Source organism: Eutrigla gurnardus, assembly GCF_963514095.1.
Source record: "Eutrigla gurnardus genome assembly, chromosome: 17".
In the NCBI taxonomy this organism is placed as follows: Eukaryota; Metazoa; Chordata; class Actinopteri; order Perciformes; family Triglidae; genus Eutrigla; species Eutrigla gurnardus.
Genome location: NC_139928.1, coordinates 22,431,340 through 22,452,965, shown reverse-complemented (window position 1 = coordinate 22,452,965; position 21,626 = coordinate 22,431,340). Strand labels below are relative to the sequence as shown.

The 21,626-nt window shown below is 39.4% G+C and overlaps 1 protein-coding gene across 1 annotated transcript; it reads right to left on the bottom strand.

Moving 5' to 3' along the window:
- Positions 1–2,941: 2,941 nt before the first annotated feature.
- Positions 2,942–19,012, bottom strand: LOC311027887 (CMP-N-acetylneuraminate-beta-galactosamide-alpha-2,3-sialyltransferase 1-like). The gene is made up of 6 exons (XM_084032083.1): positions 18,499–19,012; positions 16,750–16,943; positions 7,886–8,065; positions 6,068–6,113; positions 5,414–5,533; positions 2,942–4,910 (listed from the first exon to the last, which is right to left on the bottom strand). The coding sequence occupies exons 1-6, from the start codon at positions 18,784–18,786 to the stop codon at positions 4,737–4,739; spliced, it is 1,002 nt and encodes a 333-aa protein (XP_083888209.1). The 5' UTR covers positions 18,787–19,012; the 3' UTR covers positions 2,942–4,736.
- Between the last annotated feature and the right edge of the window lie 2,614 nt (positions 19,013–21,626).

Sequence of the window (21,626 nt, the reverse complement as noted above, 5' to 3'; positions counted from 1 at the left end):
TATTATATTATATTATATTATTTTATTTTATTTTATTTTATTTTATTTTATTTTATTATTTTCAATTTAATCAAAAATAATTCTAATTTATAACAACATTTTATTACAATTCATATAATATTATAATAATAATATATTATACATTATTATTATTACTTGTGGTGGAATTGTGCTATGTTGTTGTTAACAATGCTTTTCCAGGTTTTATATTCATTATTTATTTATTATTATATTATATTATATTGCTTTTATTGATATTGTTAATCTCCTATATTAAGTTAATGTTGGCTTTGCATATTTGATTGAGATTACATACGAAACATATTCTTAATCTACAAAAGAATGCCTTGTCATACATTAATAAATAATAATTCGACAATGAACTATATAATTATGAAACCCTGAAATGGGCAATTCTGCATATCAATCGCTTTTACTTGAAATCATATTTGACTGATAATAATAACTTTTGTGCTTTTCCTTGACTCTTACCGAAGCACTTTAACTTTGAATGGATTTTATAGCCTGTATGATTATGGGATTATGTGAAATCTGAAAGTCAGTCCTGAAAGTTAACGTGACAGGCAAGGAGACAATGAGGCACTCATGTGCTCTTTATGAGTCACATTAAGCTCATCAGAGGGCGACACTGAGTATTTTAAACTGCATAATGTTCAACGGGGGCAGCATGGACTGCATGGATGAACGTACGCGGCGGATCAGTATGCAGTTCAGAGCTTTAAGCAGTTTGATGAAGACAACGGCTGCAGGCCAAACAGACTTCCATGCACTTTGTCAATTGTGAGCTTAAATGTGCTTAATCAATACTCCACACTGAATGTAACTTCAAGAGAGTTTGCTCTGTCTATAAATGTATTGATTGAGTTAATGAGACCCTGTGGGCTGTAATGCAGCTAATTTATAGCTCATATTGTTTGGGGTGAGCCAGTAATTCAAGGACTCTGGAAAAGTGTTCAGGAATAAAATTGACAAAGTGAAAGAAGCGTCTCCACGGATTCATTGTTATTGTGGTCGGGATGCTTTTATTGATTGCCAAGAAAAAAATGATGAGCTGTGAACTTGAAGGATGCAAAACAAACCGAGCAGAACTCGAGGCTGCAGAGACTGAACATGTCCACCTTTAGTAAATGTCCTTAGTTAATGAATTCATGAATTAATTTAATGTTTATTTATTCATTCATTTGAGATCTTATGTCAGTAAATGTATCTTATACACTGGCTGAGATATAAATACAGTAGTACTAAGTAGTAGTGGTAAATAATAAGAAGGTCAAGCTGAGAATTTTAAATTTTAATGCAACATGTACCGGCCGAGCTACAAAGCCTTTAATGCATTTTATATTATGGAATAACTCAGAATAACCGTCTGCACATCTTTGGATATCTAGTGCATTAAAAAGAAAAAATAAGTATTAAGAATTAATAAGAAGCTTGATTTTTTGATTCAGCGACTGTGCTAATTATACTCATTTGTGAAAATGAAGGCGTTTCTCCCACAGCAGCCTTAAAAGCAGCTTCACTGCTGAGCTGTGAGAGTCTGAGCTGCTTCATAAACAACAACAACAACAAAAACAAGACATGTGAAGAGCACTCAAGTCTTCAGGGAGAACAACTGTATTTTAAATCTCATTTAAAATCAAACATTCTGCTGAAGCACATTCATTATTTCTATATTTCCTGTTCTGATGTCATCACATCGGTTTAATTTACTGTAAATTGATTTATTCAGTATTTAACACAAAAGAAGAGATATAACCACAGGAACCTGTTGGCATTCAAACTTGTTTTTATTATCGGTCTATTAGTTGTGTTTAATATTAAACTAATTTATTTACGAGGGGGACGCTTAAACAGAAACAACTTTTTCACTAATTAAAATGTACGTGTTTCTGATTTTTTCCCTTTAAAACAAAAACAGTTCTGATTTATTTAATTATCTAGTTAAATAATTTATATTACACTAACTTGCAAAAATGGCTCCATAGTCCAGTTTGTTTAAGTAATATATCTATATTATAGCTTCAGAAAATTGTATAAAATTATATATATACATATATATATATATATATGTATATATATATATACATATATATATATATATATATATATAGTATTGTGAGACCTGAATAAATGAATAATGCAGGTTTTTCATTATCCGTCTGTCCCACACAAGTCAACACCTGAAACTGGGAAAAATCCACCACTAAAATAAAAAATGTAATTTTTTTTGAAGGTGCTGCTTTTGATATTCAAACAACTTAATAAGTGAAGCGTAGATGAGATCCAGGTCCTCGTCCAGTAGGTGACAGTGTCTCCTGCAGAACCGATGCATGCCGAGGCGGCTGACAAATTTGAATTTAACAAATATTTGTAGTTTCTTCTCCTTATCAGCCTCCTTTCACACAGAGAGAGAGAGAAAAAGACCATGAAGACAGCGAGCGGGCAAATGTCCCATCGTGTTTGAAGGCACAGGGAGCAAAAACCATATCAGAGATTTGTTGGCGGAAATGATAACAAAAAGGTCATAAATAATTGAGGCAAAATGTTTATGAAACAATCTTCCTGACATCTACTCAAGGTGGTTATATCCTGCATGTATCATGCATGTCAGTCTTAAAAGGTGCAGCGTGTCGGATTTGGCAACATGAAAATGTGAATAATGAGATATAAACGGCTCATTATGAGGAATTAAAAACGCTATTTCAGGTGATTACACACACATTTAAACACATTAATATTAAATTGCATTTATGTTGACAGATCACTTTGAAAGTGATGCACTGTTCCATTAAAATCGACACACAATAAGATACATTTGTAAAGGTCCCAACAAATGCAATAATACCAATGAAAACAAAATATTTATAATACAGTGCAATTTGATGGTTTAAAATGAAGTCTTAAAAAAACTCCCATTAAAGGCACTTAACACCTACTTTTATTAAAATGAACAGTACTGTATAAATCACAATGTACAGTATGAACACTATATCTTTGATGATAAGGCACCCCCGACTCGATCACAACTTTTTTTTTACAACTTTAACAACTTAAACGTTCGTTTCACGTTTTCATATCAAACGATCCTTAAAGCAACAGCTACAAACCGACGCTGCAGGTCTCCAGAGCCCTCAAGCACTAAACAACCACTTTGTAATGAGCTGTGTAGATTTCTTCTTGACCGTGACCTTTGACCTTGCTTCAACACCGTGCTGATCGCAGCATCGGTCCGCATGTTCTGCTGCAGTCGGCTGAAAACCAGCTCATTGGGTAATCAGGGCCAACACTGACGGGTCACAGAGGTCATGACCTCAGCTTGTGGAGGGATTTCAAATCCTACAGTTTAAACACCAGGACCCTTGAGTCTGCAGCCAACTGCAGGTCTTTGAGCTAAATGCTAATGATAGCATTCCCACAAGCTCACAGTGAAAATGCCTATGTGAAGCAGGTGTAAGGGGGGCGTTCCAATTCTGACATATTGTTTATGCCATACAAAGATTTTGGTGCCAATACGTAGCATGTTTAATGCATTATACTCTTGTAAGTTTAGCGTGTTTATTGTTAATAAGACGGAGGCTGATGGGAAAGTCTTTAATTATGCAGTTTGGTTGAGTCCGATGATAATGGATCACCACATGGCGTCAGTGCCCATTTTCACAACAATCCCTCTCAAACAGCTTTCTTTTTTTTTAACATATTTCACTCAAATGTCAAACTGCTGGTTGGCAGCGAGAGAGAATGTCAAGAGGGAGAGCAAAGTAATTAAGATTCTTCCTCCATGGGTTACACAAATGCCTTTACACGATGTTATGGTTTATTAGTCCGGACCGAAGTGGACCGACGCCGAAAGGTTGTGTTTTTGGAGATTTAATTTCAGTGTTTTTAGACTCAATATATAAAAGTATTACGTTAAAAATGACCAGAAACCAGAGCTTTGAAACATCACTCTGAGAAATAAAATTGTCAGGATGTAATTTAACAAACTATTATTTTAATTTAAATATTATTTCATAGTATAAATTATTTGTAAGTGGAGGTGGCGGTGTGTTGGGAGAGACTCGAGACCTGCAGCACTTTCTAAAAAACCCCTTTCGGCTCTAAATGTCACATTATAGTGAAATACGTCCTCTGGGGCTGATTCTGGACCTGATTCTGAGTGTCTCTGCTTGTCCAACCAGATTTAACGGCTGCAATCAGACGGAGGCGGCGCTGTAGTGACAGGTATAGCTGTCGGGTCGGAGTCGGTCGGAGTGAAACTGAAGCGATGTTTGTTTTTTACAGCCGAGTCGAGGATCATTGAAATGCTTTTAGGTTTGTTATCCATCAATTTGTATTCAAAACAACCTCCGACTTCGACAGTCGTATCTGTGGCTCTTTGTGGCTCTTTGTCTCACGGCTGTCAACGCATTTATTCTCAGTGGCAACGAACAAACAAAGAGGTGGAGACGAGGCCATTTATAGTAAAGAAAAAGTACACACAATAGTGCTAAAACCCGTTTTATGTACAGCATGCTGGTTGACGCCCAGACATATTTCAATGCAAACAAGCGCCGCTTTTCTTTCTTTTGTCCATTAATGTGTTTCGTCAAAAGCATCGCAATCAGACGAAGAAAGAAGAAACCGGACGGACCGGAGGAGTTCAGGAGGGGAACGTCTTTGGACAAACATTCTGAAGAAGAAACGTCACAAAAAGGCTGCTGAGGTCCGTTTCGGCATCATCTGCCTCTGAACATTTGGATCTTGCGTTTGTCCGCCAGCAGCAGCGTGACGTTGTATTCGTAGTCTCCGTCGTGGACTCCCGTGTGTCGGAAAGCTCCGGCCAAGTGGTTCTCCTCCCAGTAGTGGTGCCAGTTCCCGTACTGGTCGGCGCCGAATCCAAACACGCTGACCTGCAGCCGGCGAGGAAACAAACAAATAAATAAATATACATATATATACACTTATTTACGACGGCGTATCAGGGCCACTAGGAAAAAAACAAAAACAAAGGGAGCCGAGAGAGGGGGGCAATATTCCAAGACAAAAAGTCACAAATTTGCGAGTTTATTACGATGCTAGCAACCTAAAGCTAAATTCCCATGAATGTACGCCTCGTTAAGGTCCTTTGGGTAATGATGTTGATGCTTATTGTTGGTTTTATTTATATGAAATCGTCATCTTATGGGTGTTTATTGATCGGAGCGGTTGGGCTAAGATGCTAGCGGTAGCTTTCACTTGTTGTCATAGCAACGGCAAACATCCAGTAATAGCAGAACCAAGCAACTTCTTTATATCAGCCATTTTTTTTCCTACAGTGGACGTAATACGTGTATATATATGTATATATACGTATACGGATTCTGAAAGTGTACTGAACGTTAATTTTCACTTCACTGAGTCTGTTCATACGTACTTCATCACAGATGTGGATGGCGAGCAGCAAGCTGAGGAAGCCGGTGGACGGATACCGTCCGTGACCTTCGAGCCAAGACTCGTAGACGTATTTGAAAAACGTCGGGCTGTAAATCAGAACCTGCATAAAAGAAAAGTGTTGCACAAAGAAAGATTTTGCAGCTACATAACTGACTCAGCATTGTTCAGTAGGCTGTATAGTATTGACAGAAAAGTATGACCTGAAAAATGTAGAAAAAAGTAGAAAGTAGAATCACACATTGTGCAGAATATGTAACTATTATTGAGTCATTGCAGGATTGGAGCATTTTTAAATCTTAATCTGAAGAATAACAAAAAAGAAAAGCGACAAAAAAATCATTCCAAAAAGTACTCAAAATTGTAGTATTGTAGAAATTGTCGGAAATTAGAGGTGAACAAATCCTCTTTGACTGTACTTTAACCAAAACTGCTTCAGAGCGCTGTCAACTCGTAGCTCAAAACAACAACCGTTACCATGGTTACTGACGCAGAAAAAGAACACAGAAACGGTACGTAACATATAACAACACTTATGTCTGTACGGTACACGACACAACAATACATCAAGTAAATGTAGGCCTACTTTCCAGGTTAAGGTGTTTAATGTGTAACAAACAAAAAAAAAAAGACTCACCTTATCTTTATTCGCCTTTATCCGGGACGTAACAGAAGTATATGTGCTGTAACACAAGATAAAGACCAGGACTTTCAATATATTTTGCCATTTTCACGGATAAAAGGATCTGTTTTGTGTGAAAGTGTAAAATCAATGTGAAGTTAAACTTAAAAGGCACCAACAAGTGAAATAAAAACATAATGATTCCACTGATACAACCCAGACAAATATTTTCAATTGAAGTTTTTATTTTTATTTCATCAAGGCGATTGCCAATCGCAGCAACGTGTCTCATTAAAACTGCAAAGATTATACTGGAATGGGTTTTAATGGCCGTCTGGAAAAAACGAACTGTGAAATCCAACAACCCATTGGATTCTAACAAGACAACACAAATGTATTCAACACACTGGGTTGGGATCCGCCGGGGCTAATGCCCACGTTGTCGCCAGGAAAAGTGGGTTTAATGATGCAGAACGATTGCTTTGGCACAGTCGGAGAAAACAACTGAAACGTTGTTTGGATTTCGTCCTTCCAGCGTCGGACGTGTTGGCGAGTTATTGGCAGCAGCTTTCATTTATTTATTCATTTTATTTGGATGTCCAGTAATGACGCTAATGATAACGAGAATGAAGCAGCTGAAGGTGAAGTGATTATCCCCTCGTTATGGCAATCTGACAAACGGGAATAATCAGTGAGGGTTGTCATGACAACTGGGTGTTTGGAGAGAGAGTTAATGGATTCATAATTAATTCGAGGCTTTTTTTTGCATTTCTTGGACAATTAAAAGTTTTTGACTCAATTGAGAAACGTGTGTAAATGAGCACTTCTGCTAATCGCATATAGAAACGGGAATAAAAGCACAAACACGTACTCAAGGTTTTGCCCAAGAATGACATTCTGGGAAAAAGTAATTATTGAGAAAAAATAAATGTATATATCGAAAGCCTCTAGTTTTGGATCTGTGACTGGAAAGCAAAAAGAAAGAAGAGAAAACTGGAATAATAGACGTCTTCATACATTACCATGTCACATCACCCCCCCCCCCCCCCCCCCCCCTTTAATGTTGTTGTCTTTTCCTTTTATATTGAATTTCATGTCTGTTTTTTTCTGTCATAGCCACAATTATTGCTCCATTACAAACCAACGTTAATTGATTTTCTGTTACTGGGTGGCGGTGCAACGAGCTGCGACACAACACTGACACCTTATCGCCTCGTTAAAAGGATTTAGGCGGATTAATTGGCTGAAAATTTTAATAGAATATTCATGATTGTGTTTTCATTCGTGTGACCTGAAACTAAACTAAACGTTGTGTTTTCTAAAACACTGGCTCTAGTGTTTTTACATTACCTGAAGAGGCCACCGTGGGTCCCTGACACGCTTGGAAAGGGAGGGGTGAGCATAAAAAATGCAACTTAATCCTACACACCGCTCCTTTAAGTTGCCAAAGCACTAGCAATCAGTTGTTATTTACACGCGAGCATCGCTAATGCAAGCCCGATATTAATGTTCCTACGAACGTTGTTTTGGTCTCCACCAACTTGTGACCAATATCTCTCTCCTTACGATAGTCACTAAATGCTCCACTAAGCTTCACTTTACCTTTAAATTAGTGAGTTTATCAGAAGTTTTATTTATCTGCTGTGGCTCGGAGATGAAGTTGATTAATTGTGAGACGTAAAAAAACAAAAATAATGAGCTGAAAGACGCTAAAAAAGTGCAGAGTTGGCTCATAATTCTTAATGTATTCTGCACCTTTCACATTAAAACGAGTGATTCTTCATATAAAAGTATTGATTAGTGCCTCATATGATCACATATTAGTATGCTTACTGTTTGATGGTGCCCGTGGTCAGAGCGCTAACGATCCACTGCAGGTCCAGGGTCTTGAAGGGGATCAGCACCAGACTGGTGGCGTTGTCCAGGTCTATGGCACTCTCTGGATACATGACGTGGTGGGTCGTCCTGGCGCCCACATCCTCCTCGAAGCCGGCGGTGGGCGCCTGGTTCATCCTGCAGGGGACAAAGACAAACTTTATTCTTTACAGGAAAAACGGCTCCTATAGCCTTTTTATATCACATCTTCATATTTGCACCATATATTCTCTAATACAAGAAATGCTGCTAAACTGCAATTCTTTTGTTCTTTTGTACATATTTCTTTACGTTTATACCTTTAGTTTTTATTTGTATTCGAGGTCACTGTGTGAAGGGAAACTGCAGAATAAGAATTTGATTGCTCAGTGTGAACTATGATCCTACTGTGTGTGTGGCAATAAAAATCTTGAATCTTGTCGTGTTGAGACCTGCAACGATCACAGAATTTAGACAAAAGTATGTAAATATAAAGAAATAAAACATAAAAATATACAATTTGTCCCACTTTAACATGTTGTGGACGTCCAAACGGCCAGTTACCGCTCGGCGATCGAGGGGAGGCATCCCTATTATTATGTCCAACAGCAACATTGCTGCAGCGGTAATTGGTGGGATCGTTACAGGTGGTCCCCCCCCCCCCCCCCCCCCCCATCACCTCTTCGCTCCATTCAGAAGCAACATCACCGTCCTCATTACGGACCGAGACGACAGATAAATATATAACAACTCGACATGTTCTTCCTGAGCCCGTCTCGGCTATTTTCTAGTTGATTCGATTTTTGGGATTTTTCTTTGCTATCTCATGTTGCACCCTGTAAGACATAAAACAACATGGAGCCTCTCTGGGTCAATTACATTGAGGATTTGGAAAAGGAGAAAGAAATATAAGGAAGGAAATATAAATGGATACAGCTTCAGGGGAACAAATCATCCCGTTTCACTCCTTGTGCCTTTTCAAGGCTTTTCTGTTTGCCTTTCAAACAACACAACTTCATTCAACAGTCATTTCTATTCCTTTGATATTTTAGTTTGAATGTTTTTTTGTTTTCATGATTAAGTTTGATGTGTTTCTTTCCAATGCTTTTAATGTATTATGTAACGCACGTTGAATTGCCTTGTTGTTGAAAGTTGCTTTACAGATAAAATTGCCTTGCCTTGCCTTTTGTGCTACGTGCTAATGCTACATTAGCTTGTTGCAGCTCTGAGGCCATTAGACCAACTTTACACTCACATAAATAATAATAAATAATAATATGAGAAAGCTTTGGTTGTATTTCATCAAGTCACCTCAAGAAAAGTGTAATTAGTTTGCAACATCTTCTATCATTGGACTAGTTTTTGGATAAAAATCCATATATCCTATCTTGGTCAATTAAATAAATCAGCCATATAAAAACCAACCAATTATAAAACAGGCACAGACATATGATTCACACGACTTTAATTCAGCAGCTCACTAAAGTGTGAAAAGGCAGAAAGGCCAGCGAGTGTTTTTGTCACCTGTAATAAAGCTGCAGCCCCAGATGGTTATTATTGACAAAGCACTGATTATTATGAATAAAGACGCGTCTTTCTTCATGAACACATGTACAAGACTGTCTGCCTCCCGTTTCCATCAAGGATAAAGAGAGAGGGAGGGAAAGAAATAGAATAATTCATCATTTCTTTTGTCTTTATTTTGATCACTGAAGTAGCAGCTCCTCGTCCAGAAACACATGGAATACGAACATTTTCATAAATTAGAATTCCAGCAGAGCAGTAACATCTTCTTGTTTTCTCATCAATATTTTAAATATTATCCCATCATCGTTGTGACCACTGGCTGGATTCATAGACCGTATATAAGAAGTGGAACTACAATTTACCTTATTTTCTGATTTCCCCCCCAAAATAACCAAACTACATCTTCCATTTGAAATCTTCACACAACAGCAAAAGAAAAAATGATTGCAAGGCTCATCACACACAGCAGGGGGACAACGCTTCAATACTAAGTCTGAAAGGAAGCTCCTTAAAGTGGATTCGGCTCCATCACGTAATCTCAATCACAAATTCAGATTGTGTCTAATCGATATTCTAAGTCTGTACTAGATGGACCTGAAACAAAAAAAGGATCACTGTGCGTCTGAAACATTAGCGAATGTAAATAATAATATGATAACAGATGTGTAGAATTCTAAACTGAAACAGCCTTCCAGCGTGATGAACCCGGAGCAGATGGCTGGTTCTCCGTGGACGAGCGAGAGCCAGAGGTTTTTACTGATGACAGATATATTGACGAGTGATTTGCAGCGTCGACTATAAAGTGCCAGAACTTTGGCTCATCAATCAACTTCTGTCAGCGCGAGTCTTAAAGGCTCAAATGTACAAGTCGGACAAGTTGAAATGGAAGAAAGTTGTACGCCCGTTGATTGATGAATCGGAGTTTTACAACCTTTTCATGAGTGCTTATATTCTCAGAATATATACTATATATATAATATGTAATATGATGAAAAACAACATGGATTTATGAAACTAAGGCCGGTATTTTAATTGTTTATTGGATGTTATCGATGCTCAGGTTAATGTTGTGTAACAAGCTGGCGTGGAGCTAATATAATATGCCTTGATCGATTACATAGACGTCATACCTCAGTGCTTATCTATAAATAATATAAAACACTTCTAATATTAGGGAAGCCCTTGTGAGGAGACCTGAATAAACGACATCTCTTAAACTCTTAAAGGTCTTTTCCATTTCGTGAAAGTCTTTTCTTTCATCTTGATAAAGTGAAAAACTGTGATGCTGCTACATGATTGATGGCATCTTTAATGTCACGTAAAAAGGCTGTTTGCCCAAAAAAACACACAAAGCCCAGAACCACCAGTATTCCTGCACTCCCCCCACCCTCGGGTGCTTCAGGCTGCAGCCGGATCACGCAGCATGTAATAGCCATCTAACTCTTTAAAAGGTCAGCGGTGTTTCACCAGTTCGCTGCTCCCCCCTCTTCGTAAAGCCTGAGACTTTTCCAAATGCCTGCACAGTTCCAGCCGACTAATAATCATGATGAGGAATGAACACTCTTTACATTTTGATGAGGTGGGTGAGGATCTGGGAGCAGAGAAATGAGGCAACGGGGAGTCTCAGGTGTGGGTTTTAAAGCTTCAGGCGTTGCAATTAAAAAAAGGGAGGTGAAGACTAAACTTACAATGTGGCACTGAAAGGTTGTTATATGGTTGTCTTCTGGTCTGGAAGGCTTGCAGTTGTCCTGTTTAAAGGTTTTTTCCCCCATTCATTTGTAAATGATGGTCCCATTTGGAGTAAAATGGACCATAAAAGAGGATACGCTTGAGGGCGGGGCTTTGCTCTGCAACTTGAACCCGCTGAAAGAGTCTTTTCAATTTGATTGGTTAACATTTTTACTGCCTTTGCTAAAAATAAACAATTCCCAAAAACCAAACTGATGACATCACCGTACATACATGGCCTATGAGTAAACCCCACTGTCTTTATTTGATGTTGTTTTGATATATTTGATTGTAAATGTATCGTACGGTGTCCTTTAGTGCCAAGGAAGGAGTCGAAAGATAGTTTATGGAATTTGGCTAAACTGGTTTTTGGACTCACTTGTAATAAAAGGAAGGAATGATTGCCAGATTTAACAAAAGCAATACCGGCTCAGTTTAATTAAAGAAATGTTGTTGACTGTTGAAATGCTTAGCTAGAAATCCAAAACTTCAGGAACTTCTTCCCCAGTAAAGACAACACTGAGCAGAATAACAGCTGTGTTTATCTCCTCTTCAGTGCTTCACATCCAACGAAGCCGTTTTCCACCGCGGACTGTCTGCCGGCAGCGACTGTCACTCTCCATCACAGTAAACACACGACCGCCGCCGCAAGGAAACCTGCGTCTGGTGAACTATACATCTAAACTCACTGCTGAGGTATATCTGACAGGGCTCTTTCTAAAATTTAACAATTTAAATATAAAAAAAAGCTACATTCATAGACTGTATAATAAGCAAACACAAATGAAGGTGTAAGAAACTGGCATTTATCTGAATTCCTGTCACATAATGCACGTTCAAGTGTAATGCCGGTCACCCAAGTGGCAATCACGCCGCCTGAGCTCCATCGTTTCTTTGTGTCACAAAAACAAATCGCTTCTCTGACCAAAAGGACAGGATTGATTGCGGAGTGGATCGGACTCACAAGAAGAAAACAAGTCTTAATTGGAAATCTTTAGTCATGACGGATCTCTGAAAGTGCCATAATCATAATAACAAGGAGGAATAAGGCAAAGAGAGGAGCTTTAGGGCTCAGATTACGAACATTAAATGCAGCTCATGTGAAAGTCAGAGTCGGAGGCTGTTGATGGGTAAGAGGCACTTCTGGAGAAACGTTCGGGCCATCTTGTGGGCCCCCGGGAGCCATATCATTACAGTAATAACACACTCGGAGATAAAAGGAGTTCATCCTCTGAATCTCGTCGGCAGCTTTTAAAGAACACCGTTTCTAGTTACAAATTCAGAGTGAAAATCTGCAGTTTTAAAGCCAATTTCAAACAGGGGATTTTTTCTTCTTCTTGTGACAAATATGACGAGCCCATACCTTTTACATCCGCCGGCTGTGAGCTCCATCTTAATGAAGTTATTTGCACGGGCTTACATCACATCATAGAGTATCAGCCTGACTGATCCTCACTTCAACAGAGTAAATATGAGGGATGAGACAATCACACGGCCGTCGTCTCCTCAACTCAAATACGCTGGAAGTACTGAGAGAATGAGATCAGATGTTGAAAGATGAAGAAGACGAGAGTGATTATACGATATAGAGTCCACGTCTGTCTGGATTGTCTGGATCGGGAAATTTGCCACTTAAAAAACATAACATTGGCACATATAGCCGATATAATCAGGTCGCTTGGTTCCACCAACACCCGATGTTTGCCGTTGCTATGACAACAAATGAATGTGAGTGATTATACAATATGTCCACGTTTGTCTGGTTCGGTAGGAGAGATAGAAATGTGTTGTCATGTTGTCCAAGTTGCTGTAAAATATGTATTCACCTTAGCGCCTCGCGGCTCCTTCGGGGGGGTTCAGCCCCCGGGTGACCTTTTGGCTCGCCGCCGTTACTCGACTCCCAAAATGTGAAGCTCAGACCAGAATGAATAAAATAATACAAAATATGTATCCACCATGCTGCTGCGGTGGAAACTATTCTGCTAATGGCAAAGAATAACTCTTGTCTCCTGCCATCGGGTAATTGAATTGGTAGACAATGGCGGGGGAGGGGAGGGGAGGGGAGGGGGGGAGAAGATAAGTGCAGTAATGTGGCATCGTACAGCGGCGACGTGTCACAGCGGTTGACAAAGACTCGCTGTGATGAATTAAAAGAGCCGCGTGGGGGAAAACTGCATGCAAATGTTGCTTTTAGGTATTTTAAACGGCGCTCCGTTACTCTCGATAACATCTTAGTGACGGCCGCGTCACCATGAAGACCGTTTACCGATCGATCTCAACTAAGAGTCCTCTGTCACCGGGGGGAAAGCGGCGAGGCCCGGTGACAGACACACCTTTATTCCACAGACTCAAACTACTGTAATCCAGCAACTGGTTTTGAGTTTTTAACCCTTTCCCTGTGATATTCAGTCACTTCATTTTTCATTTCAAACCTTTATTTATTTTTAAAAGAATCTTTGAGGTTTCCCTCATTTGCAAAGACAACGTTGTGCAACGATCTAATCTCAATTAGGAATCAAATCCACCTTCCGTGCGGAGCCTGCATGTTGTCTCTAGATGATAAAGTGGCAACCTGTCCAAGGGATCGAACCCACGGGCCGATACTGGAAGGATGGATGGATAAAGGGTGAGATAAGAGTGATTATATTTGGGTATTTAGTCTCTTCCGTAGTCTCTGATCTTACATTCATATCTGCAGTTCACCTTTGATCCACAGGAGGGAGCCCCAATGTCCGATTGTTTCCCATAATCATAGGCGACTTGCAACATTGAATCTAACATGAAAGCGTACATTCTGTTTGTTTAACTGTTGAGAGGAAAGTAAAAAGAATGAGATAGATAATGTTTAACTTTATTAATGAAACCAATAGTTGACGATAAAACTTTCGGAGATTCCCGAGCTGTTTTCTTAGAGATATATCGCCTTATTTGTGATACGTTTCTGAAATATTTAGCGTGTACACAAAGCACAGCCACTCACGTACTTTTCTTAATTATTATTTAATGAGGTCTAATTTGTTTCTGCTGCATTATTCACGATACAATAACACACATTTACAGTTTTGTCACCATTAAGTTGCACTTTCCATTTACACATAATTGATCGGGACCCGAGCCGATCGTCTTTTGTTCGTTAGTCTTTGAGTCCATGATAAAAGCTGTATTCTCACATTTACCAGATAAAAGCACCTAAAACGTACTTTTGAATAACGCGTCAGCCTTTCCCCATCAATTAGCAATGTCTTAGAATGAAAACATCATTCAAATCTAATTGAATAACTACTTTTTAAAATGTTTTTCTTTTATCAGCACTTCAAACATCAATATGAAAAAATCCATTAAGCTTCCTTTTGTCAGGCGAAGGCGCTTTATTTCGGATTCAAATGTATTTCACTTCTGCAATCTGCTGAGCAAACAGGAGGCTTCAGTCGATCGGCCGATTCCATTTAATATTCATAGTGGTCTGAAAAGGGGGGCTTTAGAGGATCTGGGAGAATTGCATTGTGGGTATCTGAAAGGCATCGGCGTCTCAGTCTCTAGACTCATATAGACTCTAATATCCTATCAATAACATTGGTTTAATACAGTTGTATCACTGACGATAAGTATCTTCTACACCCAGATATTCATTTCATTTTTATTATTTCTCACCGTGTGAGACGGCAGATTGTGACATCATTCAAAAATTATGTTATATAATATTCTTAGAAAAACTCCACTCTTTATGAATTTGCATATTCCACCCTGGCAGATCAATATTCAAAAACCTGACCTCAAATCTGTGAATAGGATATATTTTATAATAATAATAATAATAATAATAATAATAATAATAATAATAATAATAATAATAATAATGATAATAATAATAATAATGAGGTGACCATCAAAGTGCTGTACAACAAGATGAATATAAGAGTAAAACGATAAATTAGAACAGTGCAGAAAAAAACATTATATATATATATGTTTTTACCCATTTTGACCAACAAATTACCTTCATTTTTCTTTTTTTTATCATAGTCAATCATTGTAATCTGCAGTGGATATCAAACCAACAACCCTCCAGAAAAAAAATCTCCTCGTGTTTTCCATCTTTTTTTCCAATTCAGCTGCAATCGGTGGAACAGATTACAGCGACATACACACACACACACACACACACACACACACACACACACACACACACACACACACACACACACCTCTCTTTTCCCCCGACGAACATTTGAATAAACTTGATTATTTTTTAAATCTGCTGCTTTGTGAAAATAATTTTCTCTCAAAATTTGCATCAAGGATGCGTGAGCATCAGAGTGCATGCTGGGTAACGTGGCAGACCCCCCCGACTGTTTGTCTGCCTCTCAATTAACAGATAACCAAACAAAACGAAGCATCGTTGTGTGCGTCTCATTAGACGGCTGATTTGATCCCATATTTGTTTTAGAACAGATCGGTGCTGTAGGATATTAAAATAAAAAACACCCGAGTGTTAATCTAAAATAAAGAATGAATATTCGCTTTCATGGTGGTTGCGATGCAATATATTATTTTATTTATATGTTATATGTAACGTGATTAAAGTGTCCCGGGACATTGTTGCATGTTTCTTTCATAGTTTCTTAAGTAATTAAAGTGACATTAAACTGAATAGTATTGTGTTGTACTCTTTTGATTTGTCAGAAGAAGAGCTCCATGGAGAGATTATTACTTCTTATTATTTTTCTATTACGTTTATTGCCACTGCATGGCTCTCAACATGGCGACGGCTGAGTCGGCAGCTTGCAGCTAATGGTGCTAACTACGCTAACGGTGCAAACAATGTGCAAAACAGTGGTGGTTTCCACGGTGACGGCGTCGGTCAGGAAGGAGTCATCAGCTGTGACCGCCGTATGAGCAGTGCAGAGAAAAGCTCGGATAACAACACACACAGAGGGACAGACGTGAGTCCACTGCATCTTTACACAGCTAATTGTTGTTTGCTGCCATATTAACGTTCTGAATGTCAACGAGGGGAACATTTATGCTAATGTGTTTGGAAGACGAAGGTTATTTTCAAGTATTTACTCGAATACTGAGAGCAACCACAGACTGAAATGTCTCCATTTTTGCGTATTCGTGGAACCGTGCGGCTGCGTTTTTTTATAAATGCTGGCTTCATGCTGATATTAGACCTGCTGAATAATTCAATATTACAAAGAGCCCTTAAAAAATATAAATAATAAAAACCTCACAGGCCTTAATGGTAGCAACGACCCCGAGTGAGGAAGTAAAACCCGACATTTGGGATGCTCTCATGTCGGTTTCACCTTCAAACAAAATGGTTTAATTATCAGACTGAATGATCGGCTCCTTTAACAACCTGTCGTATCACCATGATAAGCCATTAAAATAATAATTCATATATTTAAAGAACAGATTTTCATTCTATATCCGCATTTCTACATCCCAATTTCACAACATGACATTTAACAAATAGAAAGATTTATATTTGCTTATTATAGGTTGTATTAGTGTGTATGTTTTGGACATATTTGAAAGGTTGGGATCAAATCATTTCGGGGGACGGATCGAAAGCGCCGGCTGACCTTATGATGACGTCACTGGCGTCGATGAGGGCCCCGTACCGAGCCCCCTTCAGGTTCCCAGAGTTCCCCACCACGGCACAGGTCCTGCAGCGCTCGGGGCCGGCGTCCACGTAGAGCAGCTGGTCGGGGACGACTCGGAACAGCTCCTCCACCACCTCGCTGAAGTTGGCCGGCTGCCTCTCCGACTGCAACCACTGGTGACAGAGAGAGAGAGACCTCAGAGAGAGAGAGAGAGAGAGAGAGAGAGAGAGAGAGAGAGAGAGAGAGAGAGAGAGAGAGCGAGCGACGGCTCCGGGGTCACTTTAAGTTGAAGTGATTGAACAAGGAGCAGCGACGCTCGAGACACCGAGCGTGTTTTTTGAAATAACCTCGGGGGCGGCTTAGCTTCTTTGGCTTCGGCCTTCTTCTGCCGGCTTTGAACTCGCAGAGACAGGAAATAAATGCAGGGATGTGTGTGTGTGTGTGTGTGTGTGTGTGTGTGTGTGTAGTCCGTTATGTATGTTGGGCAACGTTGGAAGCCCTGAATGGATATAGATTGTTAATTTCACATTGAATACATGCTTTTTCCATCAAAACATAGCCAGAAATTTTTTTTTGGGAAGTGAGATTTTTACCATATGACGGGGAAAAAAAGAAAAAAAATGCATTGTTTCAATAAAAAGAAATATTTAAAAAAATTGGTAAAAATGTATTTTTTTTTCAATTGTAATTGAAAATTTGCAATGATTTTCCCGCCAAAAGTGTGAGGGTGATTTAATGACATTATGAAGTGAACTGCAGTGGAATGATAATCCACTAGAGGGCAGAATACATGTATCAGGTCATACTACAGGTTTTTTAAGGAACGTATTGATTGAGGTCTCAAAAAACGTAACCGACTTACGCAACATTATTTTCCCGCCAGATTCTAAACTCAATGACATTTAGCCGGTGTACACCTGGGGGTTGTGCCCTTGCCTCGCGGCGGCAGCCATCTGGCCCCGGGGCCGCCGTTGATATGTGACACGCGCCTCCTCATCGAGCTCCCCATGAGGAGTGTTTCCTGAAATGAGTAGTGACAGGAGGCAACCTTGCAGTAATTTTTCTATTCTTGCCTCTAATTGGACGTGGTGTGAGGTGAATGTGGGAAGGCGTCGAGGCGCTGGATGCCTTCCAGACCAAAAAAAGGTGGGAGAATTTGTGGGACATAAATTTCAGGGAATGGGCTTTTCTAACTTAGAGAGGCGTCCTCTAATAATAGGATGTACAGAACGTATTGGTTTCGATATAATTGCTTTAAGTAATAAGTTACATCGCTGACATGAATTCAATTTACAAGAAAAGTGGATTTAACAAGAAGCCTCCAGTGGCAACAGTGTATCGATAATGATAATGAGTATTACGATACATGGATATTTTGACACACTAATAACAACGTGATTGGCCAATGCCTTCAAGTGTGAAAGGTTCTGTGTGAAAGTGCTCATGACAAAATCAACAGTTCAAAATAAACAAATAAATATATATATATTGCAAGAAAGCTAGTATGTTTATTTCCTTTAACATTGTTTTGGAAAAGTTACTTAACTTGGGATCAGCAGGTAAGTTTTTAAGTATTGATATATACAAAATCAACCTCTAGAGGTAATTGCAAGAAAATGTAGAAAATGTTGATATTTGGCGCTTGTGTATCCATAACGTATCGCAGCAGAGTTTCACGATATATCGATATTTTGATATATTGTCCCCCCCGTCCCTCCGGAGGCCTACCTGCCACCACCTGAAGGTCTCGTCGGAGAGGACACTGTTCTCCCGGCTCATCAGCGGCTGGACGGACTGATTGAAGCGCTCGGCGAACCAGGGGTCGTCCTCCGGCTCCGTCATGCACCGCCGGCAGGCGCACGGCCCTCTGGAGAAGAAGTTGTCGGACAGGCGGAAGGCGTACTTGAAGAAGTAGAGCGAGGGGTCCCTCAGGGTATAGCTGAACAGGAACGTGGCGAACGTGACCACGCAAAAGAGCAGAGCGAAAGTCCTGATTTTCCGCCTGGGTGGAGACATGCTGAATGCCGTCCGTTGAGCATATATCCTGTTTGTTCTTCACACGAGGTTGGGTTCATGACCGCCCTGAAAACCGTTCCCTGGGAGATTCATGGAAACGGTACAGAAGGTAAATCCAGTGGTTGGGCGGCTGGACGGCTCCGGGTTAATCACATTCAGCTGCCGCTGCTCGGATGTTGACTCTGTGAGGTGAATGACTGATGTGTCATTAGTTCTTTAATGATCCACCTAGAAGGCAAATACACAAAAGAGCATTTTTGTGACACACAAACAGCTTGTGTTGAACGTAACCCTCCTGTAACATCGCGTATCCTATCCGAACAATTTAAACCTTCAGAAATGATAATAATTTAAATTGTTACCCAGGTTTATGGTAATTCCTGAATAACCTGAATAAAACACCCCTACATCTGGAATACATTTGATGTGATAAATATATGGAAAAATAGGCTCTTTATTTTCCTCAAATACAATATTTACATGACATAAATACGTCATATATCTGAATATGAGCAATATATCCAACACAAAATAATATCTAAAGAAAAATAATCATGAAAAATCTCAGTGATTGACCTAAACTTTATAAAAAAAACATTTTTAGTGTATTTTAACAATATATATTATTTCCAAGTAACACTTTTTGTCATTTATAAAGTTGGAATATTTAGTTTTCAGACACAATCCTCTGTTTATTCCTATTTAAATGCATCAGTCATCACTTTTGACCAGGTGCAATGATTTACATTATGTGTCCCAATTAACCAAGTGAAATTTGGAAGACATTGGCAAATTATTCCAACTTTATGTGTAAAAACACGTTACTTGTATGTTTCCCTATATTCCCCCAGTAAATCAGGACACGTCACTGAATATCAAGCAAAAAAAAAAAAAATGATGTTACGCCTGTTTTTAGAGACCTTAAACAAATATTTCCTGTGCATCACCATGGAGAGTGTTTCATTTAAGCTTTTTCTTTTTTGTTTTTCTTCAATCAAATTCAAATTAATTCCAACAAGTGTGCCGATGGAAGTAGGTTGTATTTATTTAACCTCACTGAAGCGGAAGTTTTAAACCGATAAAAGCAATAAGACTTTGGGAGCGGCACCTTTAAAACGCCCTCATCATACACCAGCCTCAAATGCTTTATTGCTTTTTGTCGACTTCCAAGAAGCAGTAATTCAGCAAAAGAGCAAAAAACATGAAGCTTTTGCAGGTTTGTGGGTGACTTTGACCTCCCTGCAGACTTCTAAACATTTCAACAATCAACCACGAGGTGGTTTCATGAAATATGTATTATTCATTCACGTGCACTTTAACAGGTTGAATACGACGACCTTGCACGGATATATTCGAGTGTTTCTCATTTCCATGATGATTGTGAGTAACTACTCAAAGCGATATCATCCAAATCATTCATTCACACATTCACACCATCGGCCTAATGAGCTCAGTATATAATATTTACATTTAACCTTTGAGAGTTTGTGAATTAACAATGAGTCGATATAAGACGAGATGTTCATGTTTTCATGACTAACTTTATTTTGTGCTGCTGTTTCTGTTCTCATTTCGTCTCTAACCTGCTGCTGACTCCCAGAACACAATGCAGTCGTTTTGTTTCCCTTCTTATCATGTCTGACGAAGCAGGCGGACCTCCCGGGGTTTCCTTCCCGCCTCTCGCTGCCTCTCTAACAGCCCCGCTGTGTTCAGGAACATCTTTCTTTACACCTATGAAACAGCAGATCCACGCCGGGAATATATCTGCTAACCCCCCCACCAATAACCCACCTCCCCCCTTTAACACGTTAGGAGTGAGCCGTCGATAAAGAGATTTGTGAGGGAGAGTCTATTACTGCGAGCGTAAAAAGGACTGTGAGTCTTTTTCCTGATTAGAAATTGATCAGGTCATTCAAACTCCACCCTGCAGGCATGCAAAGAGGATTGGGTTTAAGATTCCTTTCTTCCTGTCGGAGCAGGAAAACAAACCGATGCAGGGAAGGCTTATACGTCTGCTGTTTGGGAAGGCAGCTTTGCATGTGAAATCTAAGGTTGGTTATTGTCTATACGAACCCAAGGTTGGTTATCGTCTATATATGAACCCCAAGGTTGGTTATCATCTATACGAACCCCAGGTTGGTTATCGTCTATACAAACCCCAGGTTGGTTATCGTCTATACAAACCCCAGGTTGGTTATCATCTATATGAACCCCAGGTTGGTTATCGTCTATACGAACCCAAGGTTGGTTATCGTCTATACAAACCCAAGGTTGGTTATCGTCTATACAAACCCCAGGGTTGGTTATCGTCTATACAAACCCAAGGTTGGTTATCGTCTATACAAACCTAAGGTTGGTTATTGTCTATACAAACCCCAGGGTTGGTTATCGTCTTTACGAACCCCCAAGGTTGGTTATCATCTATACAAACCCAAGGTTGGTTATCGTCTATACAAACCTAAGGTTGGTTATTGTCTATACAAACCCCAGGGTTGGTTATCGTCTATACAAACCCCAGGTTGGTTATCGTCTATACAAACCCAAGGTTGGTTATCGTCTATACGAACCCCCAAGGTTGGTTATCGTCTATACGAACCCCCAAGGTTGGTTATCGTCTATACGAACCCCCAAGGTTGGTTATCGTCTATACAAACCCCAGGTTGGTTATCGTCTATACAAACCCCAGGTTGGTTATCATCTATACAAACCCCAGGTTGGTTATTGTCTATACAAACCCCAGGTTGGTTATCGTCTATACGAACCCCAGGTTGGTTATCGTCTATACGAACCCCAGGTTGGTTATCGTCTATACAAACCCAAGGTTGGTTATCGTCTATACA

Bases quoted from the DNA above. Each gene is read 5' to 3' on its own strand.
- LOC311027887 (XM_084032083.1), bottom strand. From the start codon at position 18,786: ATGTCTCCACCCAGGCGGAAAATCAGGACTTTCGCTCTGCTCTTTTGC. The intron at 16,944-18,498 runs GTAGGCCTCCGG...CTCTGTCACCAG, and splicing joins AGACCTTCAGGTGGTGGCAG to TGGTTGCAGTCGGAGAGGCA. The intron at 5,534-6,067 runs GTGAGTCTTTTT...TCTTTTATGCAG, and splicing joins TAAAGGCGAATAAAGATAAG to GTTCTGATTTACAGCCCGAC.